This window comes from Suncus etruscus, chromosome 11 (assembly GCF_024139225.1).
Source record: "Suncus etruscus isolate mSunEtr1 chromosome 11, mSunEtr1.pri.cur, whole genome shotgun sequence".
Lineage (NCBI taxonomy): Eukaryota > Metazoa > Chordata > Mammalia > Eulipotyphla > Soricidae > Suncus > Suncus etruscus.
This window is the reverse complement of record NC_064858.1, coordinates 18449475-18466609: the sequence shown is the minus strand read 5'-3', so window position 1 is coordinate 18466609 and position 17135 is coordinate 18449475. Positions and strand designations below refer to the sequence as shown.

At 49.6% G+C, this 17135-nt stretch overlaps 2 protein-coding genes across 2 annotated transcripts in view; both read left to right on the top strand.

The window, feature by feature from the left end:
- BICD1 (BICD cargo adaptor 1) overlaps positions 1-17025 on the top strand; it is a 213010-nt gene extending 195985 nt beyond the window's left edge. The window contains exon 9 of the mRNA XM_049783792.1: positions 17016-17025. The gene's annotated coding sequence lies outside the window, so the exon portion shown is untranslated. The remainder of the gene's footprint in view (positions 1-17015) is intronic.
- Positions 1-17135, top strand: part of FGD4 (FYVE, RhoGEF and PH domain containing 4) — a 110104-nt gene that overhangs the window by 75521 nt on the left and 17448 nt on the right. The window contains exons 2-4 of the mRNA XM_049783794.1: positions 4763-4915; positions 6932-7115; positions 9031-9781. Of these exons, the coding sequence (XP_049639751.1) occupies positions 4763-4915; positions 6932-7115; positions 9031-9781 (1088 nt within the window). The remainder of the gene's footprint in view (positions 1-4762; positions 4916-6931; positions 7116-9030; positions 9782-17135) is intronic.

Genomic DNA, 17135 nt, shown 5'->3' with positions numbered 1-17135 from the left:
AGGTGCCAGCCTATTTGGAATGATATGGCTCTCTGGAAGTGGGGACGTCTCCCCCAAAGCAGACACTCAGCTCAGGGTGAAAAATGGTGATGGATCCCAGTTTCAGGCACCTGGCCCATCAATTAGTATTTTCCCTCTCCCTGTTTCAGCTGGTACAGGTACACTAAGGCCCTACAGTACCCACTGTCTAGGTACTGAGAGCCAGAGCAAGGCTGTTTGTGCCTGGACTGGGGCTAGGCTCTGCCCATCAGAGGCAGGGGCTGTGATGCTAGAGAGAAGGTCATCAATGCCACTTCAGGAAGGGCAAACCACAGGGACATGCTGCAGCTCTGTCACTTCCTTTGTGTAGCCTGTGTACCTGCCCTTTGCTTCTACTCAGTGTCCCCCAGGAGCTGGGCCTTCCCAGGGATCCCTCCACCTTCTTAGTCCACAAGCTCCTCCTGCCTTGGGTTCATTTATGCACATGGCCATGGTGGGCAAAGATGTGGAGGGGATCCTGGAAGGCATGTAATTGGGACGTCCACCTGGGGTGCCCCCTGGAGGTGCCCCACATGGGTGTGTTTCCTGGCGATGTCCTCTGATAAGTTCAGCGATAGGCAAGAGTTTGGGCTGATGTGTCAGACCACAGAGAGTCTCAGCTTTGGATCAGAGATCGAGAGAAAGACCATACCCCCATGTTGTATTAATATAAAATATAAAGTCTTGGTGTTGGTTGGGTGAGGCCTTTCTCGGCTTGGCCGGCGCCAGTAGCCCCTTTGGCTGGTGGGTCTGTAGTTGGCAGGGTAAAGGTGGAAGATTCACAAAGCAGTGAGATGAAGTTTCAGGAGAAATCCAGCTTTATTTCACAACCCTAGCCGCCATGTGCATTTCTCTACATGGTCTCTATACTAAGCCTTTTCCAGCAGCCTCTTATCACTGCCTTCCGAGCACCCTTCCTGTTTCTCCTCTCTCACCCCTCCCCAAAGGCAACCCCTTAATTACTAACCACAGACCCCTCCCAGCTGTGGGTGGGTCTGACCATCCAAGTTGAGATTAGCATAAGGAATTGGGGAAGGGTAACATCCCCACAATTAAATGTGCGTGGGCTAATCAGGGCAATGTGGGTGCCTTGACCAACCCTCAATAGGGGGCAAGCATCACCCTCAGCAGCCTGAGAGATCATCTGCCATTCATAGTACTGTGTAGAAGTGGGAAAACAGTGGCACAGAGTTGCTGCTTCCTAGCCATCTCTACCCATGCACAAAAGTGAGACTTAGGGACTTGGGTGGGGGGGCAGGTACTGTTCCTCAAACCTCTCCTGAGGGTCACAATGGAGCTTCTCTGCTCCCAGCATGTGACTAGCCCCAGGTGACTCTGGAGTGGAGTAATCCAACACTGATGAACATTTCCTGAGCATTTCCTAAACATTTTCTGAGTGGCTCTTGAGTGTTTCCTGAGCATTTCCTGGGCATTTCCAAGCATTTCTTGAGAGTTTCCAGAACTTTTCCTGAGCATTTCCTAACCATGGACTGAGACTTCCTGAGCACTTCCTGAATATTTCCTGGGTTGCTTGGACATTGTTTGGTGTTTCCTGTGCATTTCCTGCATATTTCCTAAGTGTTTCCTTGGTTTCAGCTCCCTGCTGCATAGCCAGTACCCAAGTAAGAACCAAGTTCAAATGCGAGTCAGTGGCAAACAGAAGTTCCACTTTTGACATCTAGGTAGAGTTGAGCAGAGATGCTCTATTGTGAAATTACCCACACAGGGCCTGCTGCTCCCTTGCTCACCCCCTTCCTGCTGTCAGAGAGAAGTTGATTGCCACTGTGCATGCTTGCCACTGCTGGCTTGTCATGTGCATTCTCGAGAATGTGTCCTTTGTAACCTTATTTTCCTGCCCCTGGTTCTGCTCAAGTTCAGAGCTGGGCTTGATGCTTATTGAAAGCATTTATGATGCCCAGTGCTGGGAGTGGTGGTGTTGCATGTTTTGGAAGTTTTGGGGACAGGTGTGGGTTCGTCCCCTTCTCTCTGGCAGCCTGCAGGCCCCCAACTTTTGAAACCCTGAACTTTTGAACTTTTGAAAACAAGCACCTCGTTCTAAAACTCCAGATGATATACTCAAGCTGAGCTGCTTTTCTTCTCTTTCTTTTTCTTTTTTTTATTTTTCGGCCATACCCGGTGACACTCAGGGGTTACTCCTGGCTATGTGCTCAGAAATCACTCCTGGCTTGGGGGACCATATGGGACACCGGAGGAGCTAGCCTGCTCAAGGCAGACGTCTTACTGCTTGTGCCACCACTCCGGCCTCATCAAGCTGTGCTTTGTCTCTGAATCACTAAGTCCATCTGCCCTTTAGCATGGAACAAGGCTGCTCTACTTCCCGAAGACTCGTGGCCAGTCACTTGCTGTATTCCCAGCACTATAAATCCTCTGGGAAGCTGAAGGCCACTGCAGGTCCTTCCTGGCTTACAGTAACCACATTTTCTTGCTGCTGCCTCTTCTGTGACCTCGGCCATGATATTGCCTTGCCCTCCTGGGTTCCTAAGTGCAGACTCAGAAGAGCTGGAGAGTCTCTCCTATCACCTTACATGGATTTTTCTGAAAAGGTAACAGAGTCAAACAGACACAGCTGAGCTATCTGCACACGATTGGAGCTATGCCTCCTTCCTGAGCCTCCAGACCAGCCCCATGACTTCTGGGGCTCACGGATGTGGGTAGTCCCTCCAGCCTGTGCCCCAGGGACAGGGAGCCTGGGGTGGGCACCATGGGGTTGGAGCTTTCATTCTTCACAGGATGTGTATTTAAGAAGAGGCATCTGGGCTTGTTTGTTTGAGAAATATTAACTTTTAGCTCCAGTTGTTCTTGTTGATAATGTTTGGGTTCTCTAAAAGAGAAGTTTTCTCAGTCTGTGGTTTTGTTGTTTTTGGCCCACACCTGGCTGCACAGGGCTTACACCTGGCTTACTCAGGAATTACTCTTGGCAGTGCTTGTGGAACCATATGTGTAAGGCAAGCACCTAACCTGCTGTACTAGAATTCCAGCTCTCAGCCAGTTATGTTTGTTTGTTTGTTTTTTTAAAAAGACTGACTTGCTGAATGATAGTGAATTACCCGCAAGAATTTTTCCCCCTAAGCAAGACCTATTGTTCATCTCAACATAGCAATGGGGAAGAAGGAAAAGTTTAATGAATACAGACAGGATACTCTGGCTTAGCATTCCCCTTTGTGTGTGTGTGTGTGTGTGTGTGTGTGTGTGTGTGTGTGTGTGTGTGTGTGTGTGTGTGTGTGTGTGTGTGTGTGTAGCAGGCTGGTGAGATATACCATATTTCCTCGAGTGTAAGCCGAATTTTTCAGCACAAAATTTGTGCCGAAAAACCCGAACTCGGCTTATACTCGGGTCATACAGGTTATCTGATTTGGTCAAATGCACGTAATTTCCAGTCCTCTTCCGCCGTCTGCTGGAGGGGGCGGCGCTTCAGCTCAGTCCACACATCCCGGCTGAGCTGAAGAGGTAGGTGGCTGAACTGAACTGGATGCTACTGAGCTATTTAATCCACAATATTCTGCGCTATGTATGAGACCAACAGCAGTGATGATGATATCTGCGAACTCAGAGATGATGACAGTGTCTAGGCTAATACCCTCACATCAGACACAGCTGAAGCTCTGTTTGGACATATAGATGATGAGGAGGAGGAGGAATCCAGTTTTGAAGGATTTTTGTGATTTAGCTTGATTACCTGTTAAGTTACAGTTTTCTGCACTTTATTTAAAGTTTTTTGTTTTATTCTGTTTTATTTTTGGGCCCCACCCGATGGTGCTCAGGGGTTACTTCTGGCTCTATGCTCAGAAATCGCTCCTGGCAGGCTCGGGGGACCATATGGGACGTCGGGATTTGAACCACTGTCCTTCTGCATGCAAGGCAAACTCTCTACCTCCACGCTATCTCTTCAGCCCCTTTATTTAAAGTTTTAAAGTTTGGGGCCGGAGAGATGGCATGGAGGTAAGGCGTTTGCCTTTCATGCAGGAGGTCATCGGTTCGAATCCCGGCGCCCCATGTGGTCCCCTGTGCCTGCCAGGAGCAATTTCTGAGCCTGGAGCCAGGAATAACCCCTGAGCACTGCCAGGTGTGACCCAAAAAAACCAAAAAAAAAAAAAAAAAAAAAAAAAAAGTTTTAAAGTTATTGTTGCTAGTTTACAGGTTTTTCTTTAGCAATAAATATTGAAAAACATTTAACCTACGATTCCTCAATTATTGTAATTGTTTTGGGTCTATATTTTTATTTTTGAAATTTACCAGTGGCTGCTGCGTTTACCACCTCAACTTGTACTCAAGTCACTAAGTTTTCCCAGTTTTTAGGGTAAAATTAGGGGGTCAGCTTATACTTGGGTTGGCTTATACTCAAGGATATATGGAATGTACACACAATATATGTGTGTATATATATACATATATATATATATATATACTGTATACACTACACACAGTCTTGCTTATATGCATAGGTGTTGTTATGTGCATAGCAGTACCTGCTGCCTGTGTGTATGTGTGTGTAGTACCTGTGTGCATACACTGCTGGCTTTCTCGTACACACGTGTTCCTGTGTCAGCAGGTGGGTGTGTCACTCACTTTCCCAAGCCCTTGGAGCACTTCCTACCTCAGTCATGTTGCCCAGCTTCCTCCCATGCAGGCCTGGAGCGCATTCCTGTGCTGGGCCAGGAGAAACCAGGTCACAGGCCACAGCTGTGCTACCTCTTGCTCACAGTCTTCTCTCCGCTCTCCACAGGCAGCAGCTTGTGTCCAAAGGTCGCCATAGAGACTCCGTGCTGGAGAGGTGGCAACTCTGCTCTTATTGACCGGAATGCGGCAGAGGAAGAGGCTCAGGGACTAAATGGAAACTCACCAGCAAAACTCACAGCTTCGAGCCCAAAGCCACAAGGTAGGGGGAAGAGAACGGACTCTGCGGGGTGTGCAATCTCCCAGAACAGGCACCTTCAGAAATGAGGCCTGAACTGCCTCTAGCAGGAATGGGTCCACCCATCCTGACTGGCCCTACACAGCCAGGGTGAGAGTCCTCCCTCTTGGTTTTATGACTATTTGCATTTAGAGCTAAATTCCAGTCTACAGAACCTCGGAATTGCCCCCACCCTACTGCCCCATGGTGATCATGGATTCCTCATTTGCCCCAAATCCTGGATGTCTGACCTGATCCCAGCTTGGTTATTCTAGGCTTCTGGACTCAGGAAAAGTCCATTTCTGTTTCTTCTGTCTTGCATTTCCTTTGGTGTCCGTCTGTTTCTGCCAAGAAAGTATTGGATGAAAGCATTCCTGGGGCTCCGCCCATTTCTGCATTGAAAAGTTTCCTGGGCAGGATGTCTGAGGGGGTGAAGATGGAATCTTCCAGATGGGAGGCTGCTTCCTTCCCTTTCTCACGATGGAGTCTGTGGTGATGTTTAAGGCACATCCGTGATGTTCACACAAATCCTGCCATGAACTTCTGCTGTTGGCCCTGACATGCTTCTTCACTCTGATGTTGGCATGAATGTGAGCAGAGAAATCTGTGAGGCTGATTTAAGCACTCTTATTTGCAAAATACAAGATTTTATCTTTGATAGATCTGGCAAAGATCTGGGATTAAGAATATTTTGTATTTCTTTTCAATCTTACACAGTTTGATGCTCATACCCAGATACAAAAAGTAGGGATCTTTTTATTTTTTATTATTATTTTTAAGTATTTTTATTTATTATTCTTATTATTATTTTTATTTTATTTATTTTTTTTGGTTTTTGGGTCACACCCGGCAGCGCTCAGGGGTTACTCCTGGCTCCATGCTCAGAAATCGCTCCTGGCAGGCATGGGGACCATATGGGATGCTGGAATTTGAACCAATAACCTTCTGCATGAAAGGCAAACGCCTTACCTCCATGCTACCTCTTCAGGCCCCGGATCTTTTTATTTTAAAGTAGAAATCTCATCACTTCAGAGCCTCTTTTGAGGGAAGAGAATTCGTCAGATCCCAACTGTGTCCAAAGTTGATGGGGAAAAATTATGAGCGCAAAACCACCTCCCTCCCCTGACTGTGTACACAGATAATCTGAGACTTTCAGCAGACAATGTGTGACACACAGTTGAGCTGTGTGGCTCTCTGCATGTGAGCCGTGGCAGATCCTGTGTGCTCAATACATGTGAGTCAAAGTAGGTATCCCTGTGTGCTCCATGCCTGTGGGTCAGTAGATCTTATGTCAAAGAAGGAAGCACCACGTGGACACAACTTCCCATCAGTGGTGCCCATGCCAGTTTTTCTTCCCACCTGAGCAGGCTCATGTCCACAGTCTGGCTGAGTACGGGCTTCCAGATATGTTCATGGCAGCCACTCTTGATGGTGGACAAACATTTCAGGAGAGCTCAGACCCTCAGTACTGGCAAAGTGTAAGAGACAAAGTCTTCCAAGCTTGGCTGAAAGTCTAGGTGATGGAGTTATCTTTCCCTCAGAGCATCAATGGAATCCAAGTGCATGGGAATGAGATGTGCTGGCCACTTGATCCCACTGGGTCTTCACTGTGGGTTAGGGGGACTGATTTTCATGTCTGATTTATGTTCTGTCCTCATGTTCTGCTGAAAATCAGGCTTGGAGCCACCCCTTGGCCCAGTCATGAGCATCATTTTGCCTCTGTATGATGAGTAACACGGTCTAGTAGCACATGGATAATATCAACAAAGTCAGTGTCTGAGTATCTGATAATACCTGGTTTTCAGTGATCCAGTATGAAAAGTGCCATGTACATCTTGAAGGCATATCTGCTTGGGGCCCAGAGTAAAGGCTCCTGGCCACAGAGCCTTGGGTAAGGCTCCATACAAGACTGACATGTTTGTTTACCAAAGTACTATTTAAAGGAACTTGCACGCCATAACCCATTCCAGTGAAATCAATTGGTTTGTTCTTTTCCAACAGTGCCTCCAAAGCCATTGCACCTACAGAATTCACCTTGTCCCACTCTGCACCAGAGCTCTGGGTGCACAGCTTCACCCAGAACAAAGCCCAGCATGGAGCAACTTCACCCTGGCCCAGCTCCCTGTGTGCCACAGGACAAGCCCAGTAAGGTGTCGGATCTCATCAGCCACTTCGAAGGGGGCAGGTACGAGACTGTTTATGGCGGAGAATCACAAGGGACCAGAGGACCATGAAGGGCTCAGAGACTGTCCAAATAGAGAAGAGAATCTCATTTGGCTGGGATGGGATGGAGGTGCATTAGACCATCAGCTGCTGGCCGTGTCTCATGCTTGCCTGAGCAGTCATTTTGTGTGCTGTTTATGTGGTGTTGTGGGTGTCCGTATGGCATCAGTGTGTCCATGCAATTTCTGTGTGGTTCCATGTGGGGTCTGTGTGGTTTCTGTGTAAAGTCTATGGAGTCCATGTGGACTCCATGTGGTTTTCAATGTGGTGTCTGTGTAGCATCCATGTGGTATCCACATGATATCCATGAGGAGTCCATGTGGTATCTGTGTGGTTTCCATGTGGTATATATACGGATTCCATGAGGCATCCAAGTGCTATCATGCAGTATCCATCTGACATCCATGTGGTCTCTATATGGCATCCATATTATGTTCATGTGTTGTCCATGAGAAGTCCGTGTATTTGTATGTTGTCGATATGCTGTTTGTGTGGTGTCCATGTGGTATCCAGATGGTATTTATGTAAGTATCTGTAAGGTATGTGTGGTGTCAATTTGGCATCTTTGTGGTATCTGTGTAGTGTCCACATAGTGTCCATGGACATCCATGTGATATCTGTGTTGTGTCCATGTACCATCTGCATAGTATCTGTTTCCATGTTGTGCCTGTGGCATTCATGTGGTCCTGTGTGATGTCTGTCTATTGTTCATGTGACAACCATGTGACATCCATGTAGTATTCGTCTGATATCTGTATGGCACCAATGTGGTTTCCATGTTGTATCTGTGTCGTATCCATGTGGTGTCCATATGGTCTCAGGGTGGTTTCTGTAGACTTCTGTGGTATTGTTCTATCCACATTCTAGTGCTCACATCCCCGCAAGCTTCCTTGCCCCAATTAGTCTGTCTTTCGGCTGGATCTCCACAGCCCAGAGTGTGGACTGGCCAGGCAAGTCCTGACTGTGCTTCCTGGTGATCAGGGCTCAAAATGACAGAGAGAGAGATTGACTGGCACCATGGGAAGGCATTTGTTTGCATTTCACCATGAAGGAACAAGTTTCCTGAGGTGGCCCTATGATACCTCCCCTGGTTACACTTTCTTTTCCCTCCCAGGAAGGGCTTCTGGCTTTTGACACTGGCCTTGTCTGAGCTGTCACTTGTTACTTGTCTGAGCTGGCTGCTCTGACAGATTCAGGCTTGTATTTTTTTAGGTGTGACATGTTCTTTAGTCCTATTTGACGAAAGGTCAGGGAAATGCTGGATGTCTCGCTTAAACATGGACCCAAACTTCTACCTTAATTGCTTTTCTACTTAATCACCCCTAGTTGCTCTGTCTTGGAATTCCCATCACCTTTTTTCCTTATAAAATGCCTCATTTTCATTTATCTGGTCTGTAGGACCAGACGGCTCTCAGGACCCAGCACTGGACAGACCCTTTCTTCCCCACTAGCTCCCAGGACCCCAACCCCTTCCTGCACCACCCAGTTTAGAGCTGCTTTGTATGTCACTAGGAAGGGCATGGAGAGATGCAAGAAGCTACAAGTGCCTCTGGCCAGGCCATGGCCCAGCAGTGACCTGTGCTTCCAGCTTCCCCTAGTAAAGGAGGTCTCATAGGGGGTCTAGGCAGCTGTATTTTGAGGAGATGGTTCCACTTACAGCTAGTGTCACTCCCATGGGGGTGCTGAGTTATCAGCTCACCCACCACCTAGGACTTGGCCAGGTCCTCATGGGAGACTCAGGATTTTCATGCATGTCAATGCACAGTCCTGATCAGGCTTCTAGCATATGCAGGGCCTGGTCCCTCCCAGGCAGGAGTGGACTCTGGGCTCTGCCCATGCACTATGCCCCGCCCCATCCGTGTCTGTCTTTCTTTCAGCTCACTGTCAAATTACAGTGACGTGAGGAAGGACTCGACTGTGGTGCTGAGCTCTCCCAGGATCCCCGGCCGGCGTGGAGTGACATCACCTCCTCACAGGCCCCCCACTCAGCTGCTGACTCCTAAGCAGGGCTGTGATGTGGGACCCACTACCGGGGTCCAGACTTGTATGGCCAACGGCGTGATGGCAGCACCCAGCCCCGTTCAGAGCGAGGCACAGAGAGCCGCCCTGCCAGGCCCGGAAACGCCAGGTCAGGTGCCCAAAGCCTTGGTCAGTAGGAACTTTGTAAACGGAGAGAGGGGGAAGATGGTTGCGGATCCGACGCCCCCCAATATCCAAGAGGATGCCGGTACTTCCCACGGTATCTGCAGAGGTGCCAGCGGGGACCTTTTGGAGAAGGAGGCCCAGACATTGGGGCAAGAAGGGGATGACATGGAGTCCAACAAGGCAGAGCAGCAGAACCAACCTGGCCCAGAGAAGCAGCAGGACCAAGGGGACCAGATCCATCTGCAGGACCAGCAGGACCAGCCGAACCAGGAGGACCAGCCGAACCAGCAGGACCAGCCGAACCAGCAGGACCAGTCAAACCAGCAAGACCAGCAGAACCAGCAGATCCAGCGGGACCTGCAGAACCAGCGGGACCAGCAGAACCAGCAGGACCAGCAGAACCAGCAGATCCAGCCAGACCAGCAGAACCAGCCGGACCAGCAAAACCAGTTGAACCAGCCTGAACAGCCCCAGGAGCTAAAGGTATGCAGGGGGTCCTGGTTTCCCTGGGTCTGGCAGCCCTCAATTTTCCATACTGCTGTGACCCCCTTTTTTTATGCATCCCAGGAGTGAGTGTTGGGGTCCCTGAGCAGTGTTCAAATTTTATCTCTTGCAGAGCCCCCTTTGCTCCTGTTGCTCCCTCAGGGAGAGTTTAGGAGCATTCTGGGGCATCCCTCAGGGGATCGCCACTCCTCTGCTGGCAGGAGGGGGGTACTGGACTGCACTTCTCCCTGATGCCCCAAACTCAGGAACTCAGGAGCAGTATGAACCTGTCTTCTGAGCATGGGGTTTGGTTGTGAGTGAAATACTCAGCAAAGCATCTCAGAACTGGAGAGTAGCTCAGTGCTAAAGTACATGCTGGCCCCATATGAGGCCCGGACACTCCCAACATTAGTAAAACCACCACCACAGGAGGAACTGCTCCAGAAAACATAAGGACCCAGTTCGGGGCTGTCCATGGATAGGAAGTCACATGCAGGAAATGCAACAGCAGAAGTGCTGGGTCAAATACTGATTGGCCCCACTCAGCGCTTTCAGCTCCATGCAGGATCTAAACCCACATGAGCTAGGTAGAGCGAGTACCAGGGGTAGGAGAAACTCTGGAGCCCCCTCAGCTCTCCACATTATGCCCAAGAACATGAGTGTACTGTTCATGAGATATTTGGGATCTCTGGGTTCAAAGGCAAGAATATATGCCTTGTCACTTTTTCCTGAAATAGAAAGCTGCTATGTCTCTGGAGACAAGGGGACTTTCCACACTTCTTTGATGTCTCATCATTTTAACTAGAAGTTTCTGTGGGAAACACAAGTATTGAAAATTGTGAGAGTTGTGGCTGGAGAGATAGCATGGAGGTAAGGGGTTTGCCTTTCATGCAGAAGGTCAGTGGTTCGAATCCTGGCATTCCATATGGTCCCCTTGCCTGCCAGGGGCGATTTCTGAGCATAGAGTCAGGAGTAACCCCTGAGCACTGCTGGGAATGACCCAAAAACCGAAAATTGTGAGAGTTTGGGGAACACGGATAAAGGCCATCCAATTCCTAAATCTGCTTAATATTTTCTTGCAATGCTACAGTGTGTCTCCGTTGACATTAATCTGGATAGAAAAATTGAAAGGATAAAATATTAGCAAAAAAGGATGCATTGATATTTGGATGAATGAGTGGGTAGAGGGAGAGTGGGTGGGTAAATGGATGGATAGATGCATGGTTGGATGGATGGGGTTGGCGGATGAGTGGATGAACTAGTGAATGGGTAGATGGAGGAGGGGTAAATGGATTGATGAATGAATGAGTAGAGGATATGTGGATGGGTAGGTGGATGGATGCATGAGGATGTATGGGTGGATGGAATGATTAGTGGGTAGACGGATGGATGGGTAGATAGGGGAGTGGGTAGATGAGTTGGCTGATGGGTGGATGAGTGGATGGAAGATGGGTGAGTGAATGGGTAGATGGAGGATGGGTGGATGGATAGATGAATTGATGAGTGAATAAGTGGAGGGTAGATGAGTGGGGGGATGGATGGAGGGGATGGAGGGTGGGTAGGTGGGTGGGTGGATAGCAGATGGTGGACTTAGAGCTGGAAGTGAAATCGTCAGACCCTGCAGTCCCCACTGTGCCTGTCCTCCAACCCATCTGGTCAACTTGGGCCAGTCCCTTGTTCTCATAGCCAGTAAATTTGCCTTTAAGACCAACTGCTCAGAGTCAGGGAAAGTGCTGAGGAGGAAGTGGGTGGCGAGAGTGAATCATGCTTGGCAACTGATGTTAAACAAGGCAACAGGACACTGCCCAGCGTCTCTGTGCTCCTGTATCGTGAGGCGGGTATTGAGGGCTCTGCTGGACCTGGCAAGCAAGAGAGAAAGTTAGACTCACTGCTGCCTATGACTGCTGGGATGTGGCCTTCCCTGGGGACTGGTCAGCCAGTAAGAACCTTCCCTGTGGAAATGGAGGGCTGCTGTGGGGGGCCACTGTGGAATACTCCATTTGTGCCCAGGAGTAGGGGGTGGCCAGGGCAGTTCCTGCCTGGACTCTTCAGGTCCTTTGCATGGCTCCTTCTCACATGTGAGTGACAGGTCAGAGAGGGGAGGCGGAGCCTGGACAGTCTCCACTGGGAGCATGTGGGGAGAGCTCAGGGCATCAAAGGGACAAGAAGGCTGTTCTTTCCCCAAAGCTGAGGTCCTGGTGTGTGGTTTGCACTGCAGCCCAGGGAGCCATATGCTGAGCAAGAAATAGGATATTTGCTTTGCAAAAGGTACATAGTGTTTCTAGCACCTTAACACATTGACACAGGTGCTGCAATTGCATTCAGGAATGCATCCTGGTGTGAGCCACCATGGCACATTGTCAGTGTCAATGTCTTATTAAATAACTGGAATCTGGGGGGCTGGAAAGATAGCACAGTGGTAGTGCATCTGCCTTGCATGCAGAAGGATGGTGGTTCGAATCCCAGCATCCCTTATGGTCCCCTGAGCCTGTCAGGAGCGATTTCTGAGCATAGGGCCAGGAGTAATCCCTGAGTGCTGCCAGGTGTGACCCAAAACAAAACAAAACAAAAAAAACCCAAGCAAACAAAAAAAAAGAAAGAAAAGAATCTGCTAAGGGGGAGGCATCACCGTGAGGAAACGTAAAATCTGGTGTTTCTGAAGGTAGAGACTGGTCAGCAGAGTGCTTCCGGTATTACATAGGAGAGGGAGGATGGAGAGAAGGACTCAGAAGAGAGGGAGATGTGGGGAATTCATAGGAGAGGATGATAGAGAGAAGGTGTGTAGAGGTGAGAGGCAGGCAGAGGAGAAAGCAAAGGAGGAGGGGGCTGATGGGAGTTTAGGAGTGGGGATTGGAAGAGGAGGGATGGGAGTTCATAGGAGGATAGGACAGGGAAAGGGTTGCAGAAGAGAGAGAGATGGGAAGGGGTCTGCAGAGGAGGGAAAGTAGGAAGAGTGTACAGAGGGGAGGAAGAAAGGGAGGGAGAAAGGGAGATATAGGCAGAGGAGAGGTAAGAAGGGGGGTGTGCAGAAAAGAAAGAGATGGGAGGGGTGTCCCATGGAGAGGGTGGACAGTGGGAAAGAGTGCAGAGGAGTGAGGCAATTTGTTCCAGGAAGTGTGGTGTTGGGCCCATACAGGCCCCTGCAATGTCAGCTCTGTCCATCTCATGAATCTGGTTGACACAGATGCTTATGTGTGTGTGGATGATCTCTTCAGTTTGTTCTACCTCCTGTCAGGCTGCAGCTTTCTGGGGAAATTTTCTTTTTTTTTTTTTTGGTTTTTGGGCCATACCCGGTGGCACTTAGGGGGTTACTCCTGATGCTACACTCAGAAGTTGCTCCTGGCAGGCATTGGGGGGGGGGGAACCATATGGGATGCCAGGATTCGAACCGGGGTCGTCCTGTGTTGGCCGCAAGCAAGGCAAATGTCTTACCACTGTGCTATCTCTCCAGATCCTTTGTGGGATTACTTGCGGCAGTTTTTTGTGGTATTGTGGTTATGAAGGTGCTCACCAATGATGCCTGTGACAAACTTTCCCTTATGAGCCGTCCTCCTCCCACAGATTGTGTCAAATACTCAGGCTTTTCTCTGCACATGCGCAACTTCCCAAAATGCGATCTATCCATGAGCATCTCTGCCACTGGCAGTACCAGCTCAGAGTAATGTTGACCAGAACCTCATTAATAGCAATTTCATTAAGAAAACAGATTTTGGGGGCCGGGCAGTGGCGCTAGAGGTAAGGTGCCTGCCTTTCGTGCGCTAGCCTTGGACGGACCACGGTTCAATCCCCCGACTTCCCATATGGTCCCCCAAGCCAGGAGCGACTTCTGAGCGCATAGCCAGGAGTAACCCCTGAGCATCACCGGGTGTGGCCCAAAAACCAAACCAAAAAAAAAAAGAAAACAAAAAAAGAAAAGAAAACAGATTTTGTTTCACCAAAAGTGAAAAGTATTAAATCCTGAAGTGAAGACATCCAGGAGGTCAAGATTTATATGAATTTCGGGGCCAGAGAGATAGCACAGCGGCATTTGCCTTGCAAGCAGCCGATCCAGGACCTAAGATGGTTGGTTCGAATCCCGGTGTCCCATATGGTCCCCCGTGCCTGCCAGGAGCTATTTCTGAGCAGACAGCCAGGAGTAACCCCAGAGCGCTGCCGGGGGTGGCCCCAAAACCAAAAAATAAAAATTATATGGATTTCATGTTTTCAGAACTCAGTATTTCTTGGCTCTTCTGTAATTTTCACTCACCTTCTGGCTTCCAGGACTGGAGGTTTGTGGTTCTGGAACGTGTCAGATTCCTGCAGATATACCCCACTTGGTGCATTCTGCTTCCTCAAGACACATATTGTGTGAGAGAGTCAGAATGGGGCTCTGATCTGGCCTGCCTGGCTCCCAGGTAGCAGCCAGAACTTGGCCCAGAAAGTCTTAGATCTGCCTTCAGTCACTTCCGGAAAACAGTCAGTGGCCGAGGCCTTGCTGCACTTGAAACAAATAGGAAGTTGCTGGTGGTTTCTTCTCCTGTCAGACCAGCATGACTCCAAGGAAAAGCTGTGTTTCAGCCTAGCAGGGCCTCACCCCCCCCCCTCCAAGCTGTGCTGCCCTAGAGGGAGTGGGCATTGGTGTGTGGTATATGTGGAATGGTGGTGTATAGAGTAGTAGCGCCTGGCATGGTGGCACTTGGTGAATGTTTGGCATTGAATAGTAGCATGTAGTGCGGTATGGTGTGCTGTGATGGTGTCTTGGTGACGTGGTGGCATGCAGGGTGGTGGTGTGTGGCACTTGGCTTGTGGTGTGAGGGCAGGATGGTTTGGGTTGGGTGTGTTTTCATTGCTTGGAGGAGAATGCAGGTCTTTGACTGTTTCACAGTTTGGAATGTATGAGAGAAGGAGTGAAAGGGCTTCTTAGGCATTGTGGCCTAGAGACTGGGTGCAGCCTTGCTCTGGGTCCATGCATTGGTAAAGTTGCCCATAGGCCCTGGGAAGCAGTGGGGCTGGGCAGGACAAGTAGAAGGACTGTGTGTAAAGTGAAAGGCAGATGCCCAGATGCCAGAAGGCCTGAGGGACTTGTGTGTCCAGGGCATATGGTTCTGTGGCTTATGATTCTCCCTAAGGCCATGAAAGATAGTTTCCCCCCACCCCATAGATTATTTAATCACCTTCCTAGAAAGTCAGGAAAACACAGTGAGTCTGGATAAATTTAAGTTGCTTACACTGCTCAGGAGAACTGAGGTTGGGAACAGGATAGTTGAAACATGGGAACCTGTGAGCCCCCAAACCCTGTCATCCCAAGAGGAACAATGTCCAGGCTATCTCTGGAAGAAGGGAGTCTATGGAAGATACAGGGCGGTCTAAACTGTGGTCTGCATGGGGGCACCTGGGAATGGAGGAAGCTGGGAGCCTGGCAGGACTCAGCATGTGCTACATGCAGTCAAGCCCATGCATAGGTGAACACTGGCAGGGAGGCCCCGTCATGCTGGCTGCACAGATAGGCAGAGAACCACAGACAGAGCTTGCTCAGCCTGACCCACAGGGTGCATCTCTGATGGGAGCAGAAACGGGAAAATGGACTGGGCATGTAGCTCTGAGTGAGGGGAACTGAGAGGTGACTGTGGGTGTGGGGAGACTCTGGGGCACCCTCGTGTCAGATGGCCCGGGAGACAGTTCTGTGTGGGCCCATGAGAGGCAGGAGCTAAACAGCATCCTAGGCAAGACTGGGCCTGAAGGAGGTTACCTCTGGAGCAAGTGGCAGAGATGTTGCCACTATACACTCTGGGCCACTACGGGAAGAAAGTTGGGTTCTATGTCCTCAAGGACTGTCATTGTGTAGGGGCCACATTCATCTTGAAAATGGAATGATGGAGCCTGAGCAGTGGCACAATGGTAGGGCGTTTGCCTTACACGCGGCTGACCTAGGACTCACTGCGGTTTGATCCCCCCCCCCCCCCCCGGTGTCCCATATGGTCCCCCAAGCAAAGACAATTTCTGAGTGCCTAGCCAGGAGTAACCCCTGAGTATCACCGGGTGTGTCCCCCCAAAAACAAAAACAATAGGAAACAAAAAAGAAAATGGAATTATCATCTATGGCTGGAGAGATGCCCTAACATAAAATTAAGGAGTGACTGACTCATTCCATTTCCGAGCACCATGCTAAGAACAGCCCCTGATCACCATCGAGTGTGGCCCCCTCAAAAAGAGACTTTTAAGTTGTCTTTGTCTGTGGAGGAAAGGGTTGGCCATGTTGGGCTCAGCCAGTACTTCTCAATTATTTTCTGTCATGCCCCCCTAGAAAGAAGAAAACATTTTTCGTGCCCCCCCCCGCGACTGTAAATAGTATCTTTATTTTAAAAAAAACTTTAACTGCAAAACAAAAATATATAAAAATAATTTGAGCTGGGCCCAGAGAGATAGCACAGCGGTATTTGCCTTGCAAGCAGCCGATCCAAGACCTAAGGTGGTTGGTTCGAATCCCGGTGTCCCATATGGTCCCCCGTGCCTGCCAGGAGCTATTTCTTTTTTTTTTTTTTTTTTTGGTTTTTTTTTTTGTTTGTTTGTTTTTTGGGCCACACCCTGTAATGCTCAGGGGTTACTCCTGGCTATGTGCTCAGAAGTTGCTCCTGGCTTGGGGGACCATATGGGACACCGGGGGATCGAACCGCGGTCCATCCAAGGCTAGCGCAGGCAAGGCAGGCACCTTACCTTTAGCGCCACCGCCCGGCCCCCTCCAGGAGCTATTTCTGAGCAGACAGCCAGGAGTAACCCCTGAGCACCGCTGGGTGTGGCCCAAAAACCGAAAAAAAAAAATTGAGCTGATTTTTTAATCAGAGGGAATATCTGGTTAATGGCTAGTGAGCACGTTTTGCGATGCATAGCTTTTCGAAGCGGAGTTTGAAGCAGGACACAGCAACTCTCAGCTCCAGAGACATAAACACGGGGCTTAGCTTGTTATGCCGAGGTCAAACATGCCCCCCTTTACAGAGCCTCACGCCACCTCCCTGGGGGGCGTGCCCCACTATTTGAGAAGCACTGGGCTCAGCATTGATCCCACATAGTGGATGGAGCAGGAGGCTAGCTGGGAAGAGCTAGTGCTGTCTGCTGAGGTCCATTCTGTTGCTCTGTGCTCATTCTGGACCTTTTGGGAGCCTTGTGAGCAAGTTTTAAATTGCCCCAGGAGCATGTGACCTCTCTGGCGTCTGGCAGAGGACATTCCAGACTGCTACCGTGGCCCCAGAAAGGTCAGATCCAGCCTGCTCCAATGGCGCAGACCTAAGCAGAAACAGCCTACACAAAGCCCAGCGAATTCCTAGTCCCGTGAGCCCCAGTGACTTGTACATCATGGCATGAGTGAATTCATGGAGGA